Raw genomic sequence first — 18951 nt, 5'->3', positions numbered from 1 at the left:
AGTTGTAGTCCGACCGGACGGTGCTATGGCCACCAAGCGTCACGGAGCGGCAGCGCCGGCGGCGGCGAAGCGCGGGAGGCGCGAGGCGCGCGCAGAGCTCTGCGCGGCCCTCGGGGACGCGGCGCTGCGGGAGCGCGCGGGGGCGGCCTGGGCCCGCGGGGAGCGGCTCCGGCACGGTACGGCCCGGCCGGGCCCGCGGGGAGCGGCTCCGGCACGGTACGGCGTGGCCCGGCTCCCCGCCCCTCACCGACGGCCCTTCCCTTGCAGAAGCGGTGGTGCTGGAGTCGGCCCCGTTCCGCCACGCTGTCATTCCCGGTTTCCTGGCGGGCCCGGCTTTCGCGGAGGCGCTGCGGGATGAACTGCTAGGTCTCGGCTTCCGCGGACGGCGCAACGACCTCCTTTCGCTGTGGCAGGTGGGCCCAGGGCCGAGCTGAGCCGGGCCGAGCTCGGCCGAGCCGAGCCACCCTAACCTCCGTCCCTTCTTCTCTTCCATGGGCCGCCGCAGTCCGAGGAGCTGGGGGCAAGCCCGGAGCCCCACGTCGCCGCCCTGAGGTAAAGCGTGGGCTCGGGGCTTTGCCCGCTCAGGGTGGGAAAGAGCCGTGGTGGCTCCCCAGGGAAGGCGACTGCGGGGTGGGCCCACGGCGTGGCCGCCTTCTGCCCCCGTGCTCGGGCCAGAAAACGGCCCTGGAGAGCTGAATCTGCTCTGTGCTTGTCATGGCACTGAAGTCTGTTCAGCTTTCCTGCATACTCAGCCCTCCTGCATCTGTCACCTCTGAAACGCTTCCCCGTGCACCTTCTGACTGGCTGCATGCTTCCTGCTGGTTATTCCCTTACTCTTAACCCTAACCCAAACCTTAACCCTCATCCTAACCCTGACCCTAACACGTACTGTGTACTTATCTTCTCAGGCATGCTCTGTGTGAAGAATTCCGAGTGTGGCTTTCTGCTGTGACCCAGATAGAGCTGGAGCCAACTATTGACATATCCTGTGCTAAATATGAATATACTGGTCAGTCTATAAGTGATCCTTTCCCTAAAGCTTCTGTGCACATGTAGGGAACAAAATGTCTATAGAATACCTCATTTTATTCTAGTTCCAGAGGGTCCCAGAAGCTGCCAGCAGTAAAACAGTGTCTGAAATGAAGTACAAATGATGAAAAAACTGTTGCTGTTGTATAACTGCCTGTACCTTCAGAGTGGCCTGATCTGCCAATTGCGGTGCAGTCCCACAGAAGTGAATCTTGCAGGTGTCAGGCTGGTGATGCTGATGAGTGAAAATGCAGTTCTTGGAAAGAACATGTTTTTTCTTGTTATATCCTTGTGGGGACAAAGCTGGGTAGCAGTTGTTGGAATGAATCATGCATGTACTGGAAAGATGCTACAGCAGCAAAACGTGTGTAATTGCAGATGTGTTGCTGTGCCACGATGATGAACTGGAAGGTCGGAGAATCGCTTTCATCCTGTACCTTGTCCCACCCTGGGAGAAAAGTGATGGAGGAACGTTGGATCTGTACAGCACAGATGGTAAAAGCTCCGAACTCAGCCTCATGTGGATGAAAAAGATGAAGCTTATGTGCCCCTTGCAGCAACTCTCACCTCAAACAGTAGAAGGGAATTAAAGAGTTCCTCCTTTGTTCAGAGAAGCTGATGTAGAAGTAAAATGTGCACCTTAGGGATGGGCTGTAGCAGGCTTTGAAGACAGTGCTAAGAGGCAACAGCAGACAAAGAAACTTTTGGAAGGGCCAAGAGTAGGGGCAAGATGGAAGTAATGCCAGTAACTGTGCTTGGAACTCCAGATTGATGACAGTAACTTCCCTTTCCAGCAACAGAACCACAGAATGGTTTGGGTTGAAAGGGATCGTAAAGCTCATCCTGCTATAGGCAGGGACACCTTCTGCTAGACCAGGTTGCTGCAAACCCCATTGAGCATTTCCAGGATGGGGCATCCACAGTTTCTCTGGGCAGCCTGTGCCAGTGCCTCACTGCTCATGGTAAAGAATTCCTTCCTAATATCTAATCAAACCTATCGTCTGTCTGTCTGAAGCCATTCTCCCTTCTGTTCTGTTATTCCATGCCCTTGTCTGTCCCAAGTCCTTCTACAGTACTCTTGTAGCCCCTTTAGGCAGTGAAAGAGGCTTTAGGTTGCCCCAGAGCCCTCTCTTCTCCAGGTTGAACAGCCCCGACTCTGCCTGTCTCCATGCAGAGGTGCATGGATTCCTCACCAAGCCCTTGCTCTGAACTCTATCCCTTACACCCAGATGTCCCACCAGTCAGTGTCATGAAGTCAGAGAGAAATGGCACTTTCTAGCAAGTCCCAGTTCATATCTTAACCAGGGTATGTTTTCTTCCTCAGAACACTTTCAGCCACAGCAAATCACCAAGTCATTAGTGCCTTCGTGGAACACGCTGGTTTTCTTTGAAGTGTCTCCAGTCTCTTTCCACCAGGCAAGGAGCTGTCTCTTGTTAATTTTTTGATCCTCATTGTTGTGGTTATTTACTCTGTGTGTTACTACAATCCCGGTGGGGAGGGAGAAGAACTGTGGGTAGAGTGGATACTCATGCTAAGTGCTGTGTGTTAAAGAAAGGCCTTCAAGGACTTTAAGGAGGACAAGAACCAACAAAGCCAACTTTAAACCATCAGTCTAGATGCATCATCCTGGGAAAGAAAAATCCATTTCTATTTTGCATTACTATCCTGGCAAGCCACTGCTGTGAATTTGGCTCTCACTTCTGTTTGCTGGCTTGTTTTAAACTAGCTCACATTTTTGATGTGGCAGTTGTTACTTTGCTCCAGAAGAGCTCCTCGAGCCATCCATCACCTTGCCAACAGTGCAAGGGCACTGTGCAGATCTGGCTGTACCCTCTCAGTGAGCCAGACATGGTGCAGTGCCCTGCAGCAGAAATGCTGATCCAGTACTCTGTGATACTTGTCAGGAAAATGCCTGGGAACAGGATGAATAATTTGTGTAACTGTGTGACACAAACACCTTACTGAAATCTGAAACTCCTGTGTATTTGAGAGTACCAGGGACTGTATCAAACAGGGCCAGAGAGCAGAAGGCTGGAGAGAAAGATGGTCAGTGATATAGGTTGGGTATATCCTGACCTAGGCTGCTTAGGGGGTTATTTTTGTGTCATTTATGTCTTAACTTTGTCTTAACAATCCATGACTCAAAGCTCTCAGAGGGAGAGAGAGAATGGATTCTCTGTGAGCTCGGAGTAAAATCTTCTACTGGAACTCTGGAAACCTGCAATGGACTTCAGGACAATAGGCCTCTGTCTGATAATCTATCCTGCTCTAGCCCTGTCTGACATTTCTGTGTATGCAGTGGGCTCTCTGGAGCCAAGTCCATTTCCCATCATGAGTTGGCATGGTACCTGTTACACCTGGTCCTTGTCTAACGAGGCGTGCTGCCCAACGTTGTTGCAGGTGTCAGAAGTTGTGTCGCGGAAGTGCCGCCTGTCAGTGAGCGGTTGGTTCCACGGCCCGTCTGTGGCCAGACCTGCACGGCACATTGAAGCGCCCTTGGCCAGGAGCCCACACATCCCCTATGATGTGAGTAACAAGCCTGTATCTTATAGCTGCATTTCTGTACCTGTCCCATTACTATAATACCAGTTAGGGAATGCACTGATGCACTGGGGATGCTTTAATCTTTATCCCATTTTCCTTTTTGTTTCCTGTCCATAAATTTGTATCCTGTTTCTTTCTTATGCATCTTTGTATGTTTTGCTTACCTGCAGTAGTTCAGAGAAAGTGATGAATACCTGTGGTGCAATGAAATAAGGGAATGGAGTGTGTGCATGTAGGAATCCAGCCCTGTGGCCTGCTTGGTAGGGGGAATTGGGGAATCTTACTCACTTTTGAAAATTCAGTGTTCTAATCCATTTCCCTTCCAGCATGAAATATTATATGAGTGGATCAATCTAGTTTATTTGGACATGGACTCCCAAGCTCAAATCCAGGAGGAATTTGAGGAGCAATCAGAAATTCTCCTGAAAGACTTTCTTAAGGTGAGCCCAGTGGTTCAATTTGATGTGATCTGCCAGAACATGCTCAGAGGGCTGGCAGGTACCACATGGCATGGAGGCTGGGAAGGGGCTTGCTTGCACATCTGTTAAAACAAAACACCTTCTGGTTTCACACCTAAAGGGGAATGGACCAGGTAGCCTCCAGAGTCCTTTCCAACCTCAACCACTCTGATTCTATGGAATGATCCCCTCTGACTGCCTGTACACTGCTGCATAGGGACTCAGCAAAAATAAAACACTTGTCAACCTTCTTCTTTTAGCTCCCTTCCTGGGAGCTAAATATTAACATTTCTGTGTCTCTTTCTCCTAGAAAGAGAAATACCAACTACTCTGTGAAGCATTGGAGAACAAAGAAATCCGGTGGAGTAGTCAGGGGCCAGCCAATAAAAGGTGGGAACAACAGCATGCTGCACCTGGTGATCAGGCTGAGCAGGAGCTGCCATGAGGCTGCACTGGTCAGTGCTGTCCCTCTGGACATGGTCATTGTTGGCTCTCCAGCAAGGAGATGCATCTGCTGTCTTTCAGACTCTATGAGGCAGCAGAGGAAGACAGCCTCCCTGACACTCTGAAGAAATTCCTGCAGCTGTTGCGCTCTGAGGCCTTGTTTTTACTGCTTTCCAACTTCACTGGCCTAAAGCTGCACTTCCTGGCTCCTTCTGATGAGGATGAAGATGCTGGGGAGGGACAAGCAGCGGACACCACTGGGCACAGCAGTCCCAAACCTAAGCAGGAAGAGACTGAACAACCTGCTAATGGCAATCCCCATCAGCCACACCAGTCTGACAACACTCCTGAAGCACAAGACAGTGAGACACAGAGCGGTGAGTAGAGCAGCAGTGTGAAAGGATTCCAACAAAGTTCCCAGTGATTTTCATGGAACTAGTGTTTCACTTTGTACTGCAGCCAGCACAAGGCTCCAGCACAAACATGGGACTTGAAGCATGTTAGATTGCTTATTTGAAATCAGTGACCATTGCAAAAGCATTCAGAGTAAATCAATGACTAATTTGAAGATACCATTTTGAACAGACCTAAGTCTTAAGGGTGGGATTTTTGGGGGCTGTTAATCTTTTGTCAATTGTTACGTGGTTTCTACCTCCACATAGCCCTGCTTCATCTAAAGCATATTCTTGTATGAGATAATAAATCCAAAAGAGAAAGGTGAACAGGTCAGAAGTAAGACAATTTTAGAATTAGAAAATTGATACCTAAAACTAGGGTTCAACCTTTCAGAAAACATTGTCAGCCTAAACAACCACTTAGTTGTCAGCAGTGACAACTATCAAAGATTAGATTAATTTTGAATTTGGATTGGTGATGTTTATTTAAAACAGTGGCTCTGAAGTTTAAGTGAAAATGTTCATCCTTCACTGAGTCAGGCAAGTTTAGTGGACACTGGAATAAAAGGTAATATAAAACCAAGTCCTACTGAAAAAAATCCCACCAGAACACTTACCAGGAGCAAAGGCTTTGTTTTTCTGATTTCCACAACTAGTCATTTGGCTTCCTATTTGCCCTGTTGCCACTGTTTGATTTTAAACTCTTCTATGAGGAGGGCATATTTTGGGGCTGCATGGATTGAAAACTGAGCTAGACGCATGAGAAAATAAAGGTTTCCCTAAAATGACATACCTCCTGGGATACTCCCATGTGGAGTGAGTTTGGAGCAATATCCTTCTTTCCTGAGGCTTCTGGTAGTTCCAGGGTACTTCCAGAACAGATAGGTTGCTGGCTCTTGAGGTCTGGAGCTCTACTGTAAATCCAGGGGAAACATAACAAAAAAAAGAAAATGAAGAACTGGTTAAACCAAAGCATGTTTTAGCTTGGAGCTGTATGGAGCAAATCTTGGTCCCACTCCTACACATTGTTCGGAGTACCTAACCTAGAGCCACCTCTAAGAAAGATATTGACATGTGATCTATGGTTTTACTTTGTTTTCACGGGGCCAGCGGACAATTTCACAGTGGTGTGAGATCACTGAGCTCCTCACATGCTTTGAGTTCAGCTGATGTGGCTTCATGGCTCTCCCTGTGTGTTTGTGCCCTCTCCTAGGCTCGGGCACCCCTGTGTGTGCGGGGGAGCTGCAACGCTGGACCCATGGGCACTACACTCTTGTCCACGACTCTCAAGCTACAGAATTTGCTCTTGACCTGCTCTTCTTCTGTGGCTGTGAAGGTAAGTGGATGAGAGAGAGATGATGTCAGACACTCCTTTTACAAGGTTTGCATAAAGGAATGACTTCTGAGTTCTCAGCAGTGCTAAAACAGCCAAAATTTCCCTGCTTGTTGCCTACATCGAAGGTCTCAGTAGACTTTGTCCTAGTCCTCACTCCAGCATTAAACCCTGGTTTCAGTAGTCCTTATGCAAAGGTTTGGGATTGCGGCCTTGGAATCATCTTTGACCTTTCCCCGCTTGCGCCAGGAGGTGGCGCTTGGGCAGAGGGAAAGGCTGAGCCTCCCAGACCGTTCCTCTCTAAGCAATGGCTCACAGTGGCTCTGGGCACGCTGCAGAGTCAGGTGGCCACAATACCCGTCAGAAGCGTTCCATGGCTTTCCGCATCAGAATTATCACTGCACCTGCAATTCACAAAGCCCAGGGTTTTCAAAAGTTACTTTAGGCATGTCTAGGCATTTCGGGTTGATTGCTAGTTAAGATAGTTGTAAAAAAAAAAATCTCAACACAAGCATTTTAGACCAGATGAAGCCAGAATGTACAGCTGAAACTGGCATGTGCTGGTGATGATACTGAAATCTGCTAAGGCAGAACTGTTCTACAGGCAAGGAGCAGTGCATCAAACAACTTTAAATAGCCCATCTACCGTAAAAGGCAAATCCACTACATTTGCTTCAAGTTGTTTCTGAGCAGAAGAAAAAAAATAGACTGGGTTTACAGGAGGTAAACTGGGGCCCTGTATGTAGTAACTTTGTGGAGCGGGGTGAAAAAATGGCATCTCCTGGAAGGCTGTATGGAGACTGGACAGCATTGAGGTTTCTAAGAATCTTTCTTTTCTATTTTAAGACTGGGATCCTGAATATGGTGGCTTTACTTCCTACATTGCTAAAGGTGAAGATGAAGAGGTAAGGACCTCAGTTGCTAGCTGCAGATCAGATAAAGCTGTTTAGGGTGGAGAGACATAATTACGCTTTGTCATAATGCCAACATACTGCTGAGGGTGCTCAGTAGTGCACTGGATTCTCCTTGCCCTAGACACTGCTCGTGGGTGTAGCTCTGGTCTCAGCTTCAAGAGGCTGCTGTTCACCTGAAGCATGAGACCTGGGCCCTGAGAGTGCCTCACAGCACCTGCACCCAGGGCCACTGGGGAAGCCTGCCTTGAAGGGACATAAGGCTATAGCAGAGAGAACACTTTTCCAGGGAAGTGCTGTTCACTGGGGTCACATTCAGTATCAGAACTAGTGACAGTACTGAGCAGTCATGCTAGTAAGAAGTCCAGAAGCCCTTAATGTATAATAATGCTTCAGGTAAGGTATATTAAAATGAAAATGGTGTCACAGTTCATTTTCTAACACCAGACCTTTATTCTGACTTTTGAAACGGTTTTAGTTTTTCTTAAGGATTTTATCAAAGCTGTTTTTGTGAAACTGATTCCTTCCTTATTTTTGTGTCCTCGAGCTGTTGACAGTGAATCCAGAGGACAACTGCTTGGCCTTAGTTTATAGAGACAAAGAAACGATGAAGTTTGTGAAGTACATCAACCATCGAAGCTTGGCACGCCTGAACAAGCATCCAAACAGAACAGGATTTTGGGATTTTTCCTTTGTCTATTATGAGTGATGGTGCAGCGTGACCACTGTAACAGAGAACAGTGGTGGGTGGTGGGCAGGTTCCTACTCAGACGTTCAGCTCTGACGTAAGCACAGACAAACTTTGCTCATGCAACTCCATCACACTGTATAATGGGGGGGCAGGTGGTTTTTTTAACTGCAAAAATGGAAATTAACTCTTCTCTTGAGTCCATTGTAACACACACTCTCAACTGCTTTTAATGTGGGTGGGGTAGTCACACAACTGTCAGCTTTCCAGCTGTTCTCTCATGGGAGCAGCACAGTGGCATCTCTGACCTGTCAGGGTGAGAATTACAACTGTACATTGCCCCAAGCTGATGACAGATTTTATTAAAAAAAAAAAAAAAGGAAATGGGTCAGTTAAATGTTTCATCAACTGGTGGGGCAAGTTTTGTTACAAAATGTCCAAAACATTTTCTAGGGCTTAACTGTGTTCCTGTTTGTAGAGAGAAAAATAAAGGAGCTGCCATGGGAAATATGAGGTTTTTCCAGCTGCACAACTCTGTGGAGTTGGGAAGGAAGACAGTGAGGCTATAAAGGCATTGGGAAGGACTTGGCACCATAACAAGGAGCAGGACTTTATTATGCTAAATGCTGTGCAGACAGACCTAGATGCAGCCCTTTTTCCAAGGAATTTTCAAGTTTAACAGCCAAGAAGAAACCTGCTCCTGCACACTCTCCTTAGGAGGGTGTACAGACAGCCCCCACCTCCAGCCTCAGAACAGGGGCCAGGGACTAGCAGCAGGAATGAGGCAACTTACCTTTTAGTGGCTTGGCATCCACAGGTACTAGGGAGGCCTTATGCCCTTTTAGTTATGTCCTGGGATCTGCTGGGTCTTAAGATGGCTTCTGTCACTGGAGATCAGCTCAGATGTTTCAAGGCAGCAGCCAGCCAAGTCCTGTGGTAAACACGGCAAGAAAGGCAGTGAGCATGGCCTTGGTGCAACACCTCCCTGCACGTTTTTGATACTGTTTACCTGCCCCACATTCACTGCAAGCAGGACTGCCAGACTGACCTCTGAGGTGTCCAGCCCACCAAGAGGTGCAGCAAAGCTGTACTGATGCTTCAGGAGACAGCCAGAGTGCAGAACACCCTGCTGGAGGCTCGGCCCTGGCCTGCACCTGCTTGCCTGAAACTTTTTGGCACTGAGGCACAGGTGTTCTTTCAGCTCATCCAAGCCCGACAGCGCAGGCCACAGGCTTGCAGTAAGCTGGGGAGTGTGCATGTTTCATCCCTCCTGTCTCTCCTAGGTGGGGAGAGGGTAGCTTTGGATTAGTCTGCTCCTTCTCCCATTACAGGCCTGTTGTTGGAGGCCACCACAGTGGTGTAAGACCACAGCTGGCAGCAGAGGAGCAGTAAGCTCAAAAGCAAGGCTCACTGCTGACATGAGTACTGTGCACCCTTTCCCAAGCAGGTGGGATGTCCTGTGGGCATGTCTTCATGAAGATACAGGAGCAACAACCTTCAGCTTCAATCCCAATACATAAAGTTCAAAAAAGGAATCCCTGAGGCAGTTGGCAGGAACCCATACCATTGCTTCCAAACGGAAAGGTATCTCAGCCCCCCCAGCTACCAGAGCAAGGGGCCAACGCTGCTGTTAGAGAGCTCTGTGCAGGACTCTCTAGCTCTAGTGTCAGTTCCATCCCAGATGATGAGCAGCTGCTCAGTTCTAGCTACTCCCTCATGCTCTTTTGGGCGGGAAGGACAGTTGGGAGGTGGTTGCCCCGAGCTGCTGTTGCAAGATCTTATTCATATTCCGACTTGTTTCCCTAAGCCAGCATCTCTGTGCACTGCCAAAACTCTCTTGCTCAGTTTTAAGCTGCCTTTGCTACTTACAAAGACAAGGGGATGAAGCTAGAAACAAATCCTGAAGCGAGGACAGAACTTGTGAATCATGGTTTCTGAGGCACTCTGCTGCCTATTGGGGCAGTAGCTCTTCCTGGGAAGGAAGTAGTTCTTATTCTGAACTCTCCACTACACTGAGACAAGTAACAGAGGTTTCAAAGAAAAAGAAACAAAATTATTTTGGTAGTTTGGAACAAAAGCAACAGACACCACAGCTATTCACAGCATAGTCTGCTAGGCAAAGTTGGGAGCAAAGTCATTAACAAAGCAGAATTACTTCTTTGACTGCATTGTGAGCCTAAGAATGTGCTTGGTAGATCTTGGAACATCCTTCCACGAGACTGGGAAGAAGCTAGGCTCTCTAGAGCTTGCTATCTTTTAATACTAAGTATTACACTAGAGGGCATACCAGCCTCTGCTTGAACAAGCCCCTATCTACTTGATCATACAAAGAACCACCCCTTCTGGTGACTCAGATGAAGTAATTTAAGAAGCCAAATTTGCAGTTAGCTTTCAAAGGTTTAAAAATGAGTATGTCTCTGCTCTCCCACCCTTCTTGTTAGGTCCTAAAGCCACAGGCAGCCCCAGGCATGACTGGTGCTGCAGGTACAGAAGAAAGACTTCACTCACTAAAATTTCAAATAACATGAGCTGCTGGAGGACAAGGGGCCTTCATTTATACAGTGCCAGTAATGGGAGCTTTACAGATGCTCTTGCTGGATACCAATCTGTATTTACAATTACGTGTAGCTCCTTGCAAAGTATGTGCATTTTTCATTTGGCGAAGGTAAAAGTTGGTTTTACAGGAAAATAAATGACAAATTTGCTGTCAGAAACTTAGGAGAAATCAGCCTTACCAGAGGTCTGCACAGTGAGTGAAGGTCTGACATCACTGCCAGGAGCAAACCAGAGCTGGGACTGGCAGTGCCTGGTGCGTAGTCCTGAAAATCAGGCTGATGGGAAAGCTGCTTTCTAATCAGAGCCGCTCTCTTGCTCTCTTATCATTACATGGAGTACATAAATGTAAGCAAGCAAGCATTAGGATTTTGAACATAAAGAACAAAAGGTTGAAACAGTGGGAACAGGTACAGCAAGTGGCAGAAAGCCCAGCACTTATGCCAGGAGACTGTTCCATAATCAAGTCTCTGAGCTCACTCACTTAGAACAGCATGGGTGGCTCACCACCCTTCTAGCAAGCAGCTGGATTTGACTAACAACCAGTTTCTTAAAAAGATTCAAATGAGCTCCCGCTGCAGATTCTAACTGACAGAGGTCTGCTTTCAGCAGCACAGTTCTCCATATGGAAGGGGCCAAAGCAGTGACATGGGGAAGTTTTGGGGATTAAAACATGTTGCAAGAATTACATTCCCCATTCAACTGGTCACAGGCTCACCAGTGGCTCTGTAACAAAGGGTGGGTTGCTGGTTTTAATTCAGTAGTGGCTCGTAAGAGCAACCAGTTAGAGGACTCCTTCTGACAGCCCCAAGAAGCCATCCAAGAACTTTGACGTGGGCCTACTCCTCCCTGCCCACATTGCAAACACCATTGTGCAGTGGCAAGGGTGACGCTGGTGCAGGAGCACTGGGGCCCAATCTCCATCCTGTGCAGGTTATTTTTAGCTTCTAAAAGAAATTTGCTTTGGCAAAGGTTCTAAAATACCTTTAGATCTGAGATAGAGCCTTACTGTAATATTTTAATCCAATTCTAAGAGATCACACAATTAAACAGGTTTGAGCCAGGAGCCAAGTCATTTTCCAATACCTTCTTCTTTTGATCCCATTAAGTACTACCAGCTCTTCATGATTATGCACCAAGCTTGGGTGTGTAGTTTGTTTTTGTTGTTCCTGAAATGCACCCTTGCCCACCTCAGGATCTGCAGTTTTTCCATCAGTAGCACGGAACCACTAGGTGGAAGCAAAACTTTCTGCAATCCAGGTGTGGGGAGAGTGTTGGATACTAAACTGACCACTTCCTACCTCTGCACAGATCATGGAACTGGATGCCTATCAAAGATCTTCTGGCTTAAGAGCCAGAAAGACGTTATCCCTTTGGTGGTTTTCATGCACTGCACTACAGTTTACCTAAAGCCACATATCCCTGCAGCAAAATCCAGGATTCTCCAGCATAGGAAGTTCAAGTATAAATCAACTACACAGCAGAAACCAGAGAAGTTATTTGGGTCAGGTTTTTTCAACAAATAAACTTAGCAGTGCACATCTCCCCAGCTAAATGAGAACAAAATCAGTCAAGCTTTTAATCTATGTTTTAATGGAAAAGATCGATGCCTTAACTACAAAATATTTTTAAATACATAAATAAGTTACTGTAATAAAAAATAACTGTTTGAACTTCTGTCTTGCATAAATACCACATCTGCACTTAAACTCGGATGCTCTCTTCATGGAGCTTTGGTCTGCATAATATTTCTCACCTGACAGCTTAACTACAGCACTACTTTTGGAATTACTTCACTCTACAGTGAAGTAGGGGTCTGAATTAACTGCTTTTCATCCATTCTCTGCCCACTGCATAGAAACACTGTCTCTGCACAGCTGCTGAAGAAGAGGCTCTTAAGAAGAGGCTGTTCCCACACGCATTATCCTGAACAGTGTGTTGAAGTTGTTGCTTCTTATTGCATCCCGACAAGCACTGATCACTTGTGTCTTAGGTTTGCCAACTGCAAAGAGGAAAAAAAGGAAAGAATAGGAAAAAACCCTCAGTTACAGAGTAAGAAACTGGTAAAAATACTTATTTGATCCAGTCTGAAAATTTAGGGGTTTCTTTCCAACACTTTTTAAACACATGATGAAACACCACGTTTTTTCTAGTACATAAGTAAAATCCTTTCTTTAAAGAAGAATTGCCTGTAGCTCTGTTTTATGAGAGCTTGTTGGAAGGGGAATGCTATAAACATACAAAAAAGTACCTCCCTCCCCAAAGACCTACAGGACTAATAATACAGATAAAACAGTCCTGCTTAAGTTGGTAATTGCTTTTTTTAAAGCAGAATTATAAATTAAGAATTGAAGTCATTCTAAAAGCATTTTTAAAGTAGTATGTTCAACAAAACTATCAATTTCTGCCTCGTTTAGAAATCCGGAAACTATTTCAAATTGTTCTAAAATTCTGATTCCAGATTATACGGGACACCCACAGTTGACTGTCACATGTAATTGGCTATGACTGAAGAACGAAAGATTATTTATACTGAGTTTTGGGCCAAAAAGCCTGAAGTCATTTAACCAACCCAGCTGACCTCTGGGACACATCTTATCTGCCTCACTGGGGTCTGAGACTCCCTATTCCTTTCAAAAACACAGACTTACCACGTAACCGCCCAGCCCTCTGGATTGCCTGATTCACAGCTTTCAGGTTATTCAACAGCTCTGTGTGATTATTGCAACGAATTTTGTACTGATTTATTAAATCTCTGTTCAGGTCATACAGCTCGCTGTACCGTGTCTTCATGTTTTTCCTGGGGAACAATCAGTCCGGTTATTTGCATCTCTGAGGACAAGGAAGTCATTCCCAGTTTGTCAATACAAAGGTACAGCAATACATTGTTGTGTTGGCTACCACAGTCACCTGCATGTCTGCCAGCTACAAGACAACAGACTTGTCTAGACATGTTGGTTATACTCATTATTTTACTAAAAAAACCTGAACAGTCTATTTTTGCAGTTACTTTATCCAGCAAGACAAAGTGGAGACACCACTTTCCCCAGTGAAAGTACCACTGCCCTGCAGTAGAGCTTGGGCCTCTTTACTGCTGCTCTTCAGAGTAAAGCTCAGCATTAGTAGAAAACTGCAAATCAGAGTGAAAACCTGACACCTAAAATTTCCTTCTTGGTGTTCTCAAAAGTTCACACACCACAGATAGCTATCCCTGCCTTCTTCCCTTAATATATCTTTTCTAACATATCTCAGTATCTTGAGGTAGATTCACCTCACCTGCTATACACTAAGCCCCTACTCTTGCCCTCTTGCCTTTGCCTGACTGGTTTCCCACCTAAAGAACATGACAAGGTTCAAGAAGAGCTCATGGTAAGATGATCAAAAGTACAATTATACATCAAAAATTGTAACTAGGCAACTCTTGTATCATGCCAATGTTTTTCTGTGCTCTTTTCTGCCTGAAAAGCAAAGACTGGCCATTCTAAACCCCAAACACACAAGCCAGGCAGCAATTGCTCACATGTCTCCCAGGAGCCGGGCATCCTCTGCCTGAACCAGCATGCTGCGGATGAGGTTGGAGTGTTCAGCCATGTCAGCAGTGAGCCTCTGATTCACTGCGTGGTGCTCATCCACCTGTCCAAGGTAAACAAGTCGTGAGCAAGGGTCCTTGGCACCCTGGGCACACAGGGTTCAGGCTAAACCTCAGCCCAATGCAACAGGAAGTAACATCCCAGCGTAACCAACCAGCATCCCTGACATTGTTCTTCCCCTCACGCCCCACTGCAGGAGCCATACCTTGGCCCCCAGAAAGGGTGAGCAGACTGAGATACACATCTCACATGCTGACCCAGATCCACAGCTCAGTCTCCCAGACAACACATTTACTTTATCCTAAACAACCAACTGATGGGGACCAAGGGCCTGTTCTACAGAACAAAAACAGACAGAAAGTTGAGGGTGTCCCACAGAATATACAGCAAGACATTGTGGCCTGATTCCTACAACAAAGATAAAGCAGTTTAGAGATCCTCTCATAAAAAGCCCCCAGTGACTGCTTATCTGCTTACTTAGAAATGCCCGAAGCCTCCTCACCTTCACCAACACTTTCCGCAGCTCCTCAAAGTATGCAGGAAAATCTGCTTCCACCTGCAAATCTTCAATGGCCAGGAAAGAGGCCATTGATTGGATAATGTCACCAGCTAGATCAATATCATCTGTGTTGATGGAAATCTGTCAGAAAGGGAAAAAAGCACTTCAGCACTCTTCCATGCCAGAACATCTCCTGGAACTTCCCAGCAGTACTGCCTGTCCAACAGTTACCCAAACTCAAACAAAGGGGCTTTTATTCAGGTTTGGGATAGGACAAGTGCAGAAGTTACAGGCAGCCTTTGTGCCTCACATTATGGCTCCCTGAAACCACTCTGTGAGGAAATAAATTCCCTCCCTCCTACAGATCTGCAGGCTAAGCAGTTTACTTCACTAACTGGCCATGGAATTTTACCCACTGACAGTAAACAGACACAGAAGTTTCCAAAAGCATGAGTACTTTGCCTGTTCAGTCATTTTTCACTTTTACTGCCTCATACTGGGCAGGATGAGTATACTGGTTTCACTGGAGTATCATTAAAGGGCTGCTCCCCCTGTCCATGGAGGTACTCACCTCTCCACCAGGCTTGATTTTGATGCAGAGCTGACCTGCATTACGAAGGGAAGTGAAGCAAACCTGAAAGGGAGCGCTCTGAAACTCTGCATCCTCTGGCAGCAAGAAGCTCTGATTCAGCCACATAACAATCTTGCAAAAGTAAAATTAAGAGAATCAGCCATCCCTTGTGTGGAAAGTGTCAGGAACCGCACAATGTCCCTGCACATGATGTGCACCAGAACACTCTGCTCAGGGTACCCCAGAAATATAATTTACTAAATTTCATCCTATAACTCCATATCATGAACTTGTTAGAATGAGGACAGTTGAATCCTTGCACCAAAGCTGAATATTCCTACAAAAATCAAATCCAACAGAGACTGCTATGAAACTGAGCCACTACCTGAGCACTGTGCTGCCTTTTTCTTGTTCTCTGGTCATTTACAAAATTCAACGCTCACTACAGGTCTCCTGCTATCAGCAGGCCCACAGCAAACAAGATAATATCTGAAACACCTTCTGATCTCAGGCCTTTAGTTCCTGCAGGAATTCCTGATGCTTGGAATGCCTCAACTGAGTCATCTTTTAAAGACAGAAAAAGCAGGGTTGAGTCGCAATACACAGATTCCAAAGGCCAGTAGTGCAGTTCACTACATAATTTTTCCTTTGCTATTAGAAATCTCAAGCTGACTGGAAATGCTCCACCTGTGTAAGACTTGAAACCAGGAAGAAGAGCAGAAACTCACCCTTTGTGGCCTCTCATTCGTGGTACAGTTAACAAAGCTCAGGGGCTCTGTGGCCGAGTCCGGGCTGCTCAGGGCATACATGGAAAAGCGGGGAAGCTGTCTTGTCAACTCAAATACGTGGAACTGTGTACTGGAAGCAATCCAATGGAAAAACAGTTACTAACATACCTGAGATTCACCCATTGCAATGGTTCCTGGTTCTTTTTTAGCTGGGGACTGAGATTCACAGTTTCCAGTTATACAATCAGCTGCTTACTGCTTCCCCAGAAGAAACACTGGAACTTGGAAATGCCGGGCTTATCGCATCATGAGGTTGTATGATTCCTCCCCATTGCTGTCATTTTCAATAATCCTTCCACTGAAGTATACTCTCTAGGCTAATACATTTACAATTTTACTATATGATTGGATATTTTCTTTACAATTTCAGTGAAGTCTTATTAAAAGCAATAATAAAGGCAAATAGAGAAAACAGAAAGGGAATTCAGTCCCATACAGTCTTTCTGCAGTGGGTGGCTAGCTCTCAAAACATGCCTCCCTGTTCAGGGAAAGAATGCTGCCTCCTCAGGCACCAACAGCTCTGGCAGATGTGAGCAGGAAAAAAGTTGTTTTCAAGGGTATATGAAGAGACATTTTATTTTCTATGGAAAGATATTTCTACGGGAGACTGGAAAAATGTTGTCTTGAAATCAAGTATGTGCTACTTTCTATTTGCCCTGAAGCCAAATAGGTTCAGGGTTATTTTATAGCTTGAGAGACACAGCTGTGTCTCCAGGCTTGCTCAAGGTTCTCCATTCAGAGCAGTCACCACCCAGGGCCCAGCCCCCTAGGGATGACAGGATAGAGTCTCTGTATCTCTTGATTCCCTCCACACACCTACAGTAAGACATCTCCTGGACAAACGTGCATTCCTTCCCTAAAAGCAGAACCAGAACACTACAGATCACAGTGATTCCAGAGGATTTAGACTTTGTCTGAAAAAGAACTCAGTGCCACAGGTACATCAATGTTTTAAAGAAAGCATCCCAGCTCTCCTTTCAGTAACAGAGAGAAGTGGGGCACCCAGGAATTAACGGTGCACTCCCCATAGGATTAGCATGAAGCCACATTATTGCTGTTTCCTGGTCCCACAGTTCTGGAGACCAGCAGATACAACACCACAAAACTCACCTGTTTCGGTAACCCACAAAGGCTTTGATGTGCAAATCCACAGGGACATCTTTGGGTGGAGTAAGAGGAACACGAACACAGCCTGAGAGGTTCTGGAGACTGGGGTGGACCACATGGCTCTCTCCTTCAAATATGCCCTCAGCAAAGATCAGCACAGCACGGATGATTGTGTCTTAGCAATAGGAATAAAAAGCAGTTCCTAAATTAAAAGCTGTCCTCTGGGAACAATTCACCACTATTTTCAGAATTAAGCATGGTGAACTCTTTACACCCCTCCTCTGAATTGTTAGAATATCCAGGTGACCAGGACTACCACAACTGGACTTTACTGCATCCTCAGCATGCCTGCTGCGAGGTGAATTTGCTGTCTTGGGGTAGTTCCAGTTTTGCATGAAAAGCCAGCTGAGGTCCAGCTGCATTCATGCAACACCCTCACTAATGCAGCTGTGGGCTGGTGTTTACAGTCAACACAAGAAGTGCTGCAGGAATCACCAAGGCTGGTTTCATCCAAGTTAATTGCCTCAGAAAATAACACATAATAAGAAACAAATTCCACCAAACTCCTCTCCCCTAAGACCCATGTAAGGAACACAGCTTGATTCAAAACTCTGTGAAAGGAAAGAAACCACAAAAGGGACGTTACAGACAATAAAGGGGAGACATTCAAATCACCAGCTAAATATAACTAAAAATTTGCATGATTTTACATGAAGTGAGTATCAATGGTTGCAGGTTACCACTCACCATTTGTGGTGGAAATACACAGCTCCACATGGGCAGACTGGCTGTCAGAGCCCAGATTAACTGACAGGGCTGTCTGGAGTTGGGTGTTTGCTGGAATCACACCTCTCTGCCCATCAGCTTCCTTCAACTGAGTGTTCAATTCAGCCTGTTGCAAAACACATACCATTCAGTATCAGAATTTCAAGATTTTCATTCAAAAAACCTAGAAAACATACACACAAGTCAGTTCTCTTCTTTCAGAAGAAGGTTGCATTACAGCAATTCCCAGACACTTCCAACTGCCTATGAGTGGTGGCTGGATTAGGCATGAAGCTGTGGACAGTTGGGCTACAAAGTGTTTGAGTGCCTTACCATGGATGGACCTCAGCTGTGTCACGGTGGTCATTTGCTGTTCAAATATAAGTTTGCTCTTTCCTCAGACTATTTTTTGAAATGTTCGCCATCAAGCCACAAGTGCGATTCCTACATCCTGGCAGTGCTCCCAGCCCTCACCCAGTGACATGATCCTCTCACACAATCCCCTTTGACTCCCAAGATGCATTGAAAATTACACTTTGCAGTCATAAGCCAAAGCACAAGGCTGAAGGGAATCCAGCTCCAAACACAACTGCTCTGGCAAGAGGAAGGAGCAAAGAAAGCATTATTAAAATACAAAAAGCAAGTTCTGAACTTGCACAAGGAGCAAGCCAAATGCAGAGGCAGGAACCCCCAGCAGACAATCTCACTGCATCCTGACAAGCTACAGCTCTGACTTGTCTGGACTGCCCCACAACCGCCTCCCAGGTTACTCCGGATTTATACCAACAGGAAAGTGTGTTTTGGCCCTACACATTATTTAAACAGTACCTTTGCATTTTCCTCATAATTTTTCAATTCCAGCAGCAGATTTTGTTTCTTTTGACTAAGTTCTCGGATAAGATCCTGCTCAGCACTTGTATCCATTAGGTTCCCTTTCATGTCCTCACCTCCTGGCAGATAGCCTCGGACTGTACAGAAACAAAACAGCCTATTTCAGCAAAGACTTCCAACAGCCTCCCCCGAACTTCAGTTTCTGTGACATGACTCCCTTGTACCACTTCTGCAGCAGATACTAGTTCTGATCTTCAGCTAGTACTATCCAGCTGAAAACCTGAGCATTGATTTACACCCACAGAGGCTCTCACTTTCTTGGTGACTGGGGCAAGAGAACTGCACAGAAAAAAAAGAAAAAAAAAGAAAAAAAAAGAAAAAAAAAGAAAAAAAAAGAAAAAAAAAGAAAAAAAAGAAAAAAAAAGAAAAAAAAAGAAAAAAAAA

At 45.9% G+C, this 18951-nt stretch overlaps 2 protein-coding genes and 1 long non-coding RNA gene across 3 annotated transcripts in view; 2 read left to right on the top strand and 1 right to left on the bottom strand.

Moving 5' to 3' along the window:
* The first annotated feature begins 10 nt into the window (after nt 1-10).
* On the top strand, nt 11-8187 carry OGFOD1 (2-oxoglutarate and iron dependent oxygenase domain containing 1). Its single transcript, XM_042027405.1, has 13 exons — nt 11-176; nt 268-413; nt 506-552; nt 909-1009; nt 1408-1524; nt 2354-2445; nt 3431-3556; nt 3901-4014; nt 4343-4422; nt 4558-4853; nt 6085-6207; nt 7051-7109; nt 7663-8187. Exons 1-13 carry the CDS (start codon nt 26-28, stop codon nt 7822-7824), a joined length of 1614 nt encoding a protein of 537 aa, XP_041883339.1. The 5' UTR covers nt 11-25; the 3' UTR covers nt 7825-8187.
* Nucleotides 8188-12195: 4008 nt separating this feature from the next.
* BBS2 (Bardet-Biedl syndrome 2) overlaps nt 12196-18951 on the bottom strand; it is an 18670-nt gene continuing 11914 nt past the window's right edge. The window contains exons 9-17 of the mRNA XM_042027402.1: nt 18505-18644; nt 17659-17803; nt 16915-17086; nt 15745-15874; nt 15017-15148; nt 14449-14586; nt 13877-13989; nt 13008-13156; nt 12196-12358 (exon numbers count right to left, since the gene is read on the bottom strand). Of these exons, the coding sequence (XP_041883336.1) occupies nt 12252-12358; nt 13008-13156; nt 13877-13989; nt 14449-14586; nt 15017-15148; nt 15745-15874; nt 16915-17086; nt 17659-17803; nt 18505-18644 (1226 nt within the window). The 3' untranslated portion in view covers nt 12196-12251. The remainder of the gene's footprint in view (nt 12359-13007; nt 13157-13876; nt 13990-14448; nt 14587-15016; nt 15149-15744; nt 15875-16914; nt 17087-17658; nt 17804-18504; nt 18645-18951) is intronic.
* Nucleotides 12323-13127, top strand: LOC121664247. Its single transcript, XR_006015903.1, has 2 exons — nt 12323-12408; nt 12818-13127. It is a non-coding gene; the product is annotated as an uncharacterized LOC121664247 (long non-coding RNA).

The sequence above is a fragment of the Corvus kubaryi genome, unplaced genomic scaffold (genome assembly GCF_017639235.1).
Source record: "Corvus kubaryi isolate FWS band 111438036 unplaced genomic scaffold, C.kubaryi_AGA036_p1.0 37300, whole genome shotgun sequence".
NCBI classification, from domain to species: Eukaryota; Metazoa; Chordata; class Aves; order Passeriformes; family Corvidae; genus Corvus; species Corvus kubaryi.
The sequence above is the reverse complement of the archived record's forward strand: the minus strand, read 5'-3'. Positions and strand labels throughout refer to the sequence as shown.

Coding starts and splice junctions, on each gene's coding strand:
- OGFOD1 (XM_042027405.1), top strand. CDS start 26: ATGGCCACCAAGCGTCACGGAGCGGCAGCGCCGGCGGCGGCGAAGCGC. Junction 414..505: donor ACCTCCTTTCGCTGTGGCAG/GTGGGCCCAGGG, acceptor GGGCCGCCGCAG/TCCGAGGAGCTGGGGGCAAG. Junction 4,854..6,084: donor AGACAGTGAGACACAGAGCG/GTGAGTAGAGCA, acceptor GCCCTCTCCTAG/GCTCGGGCACCCCTGTGTGT.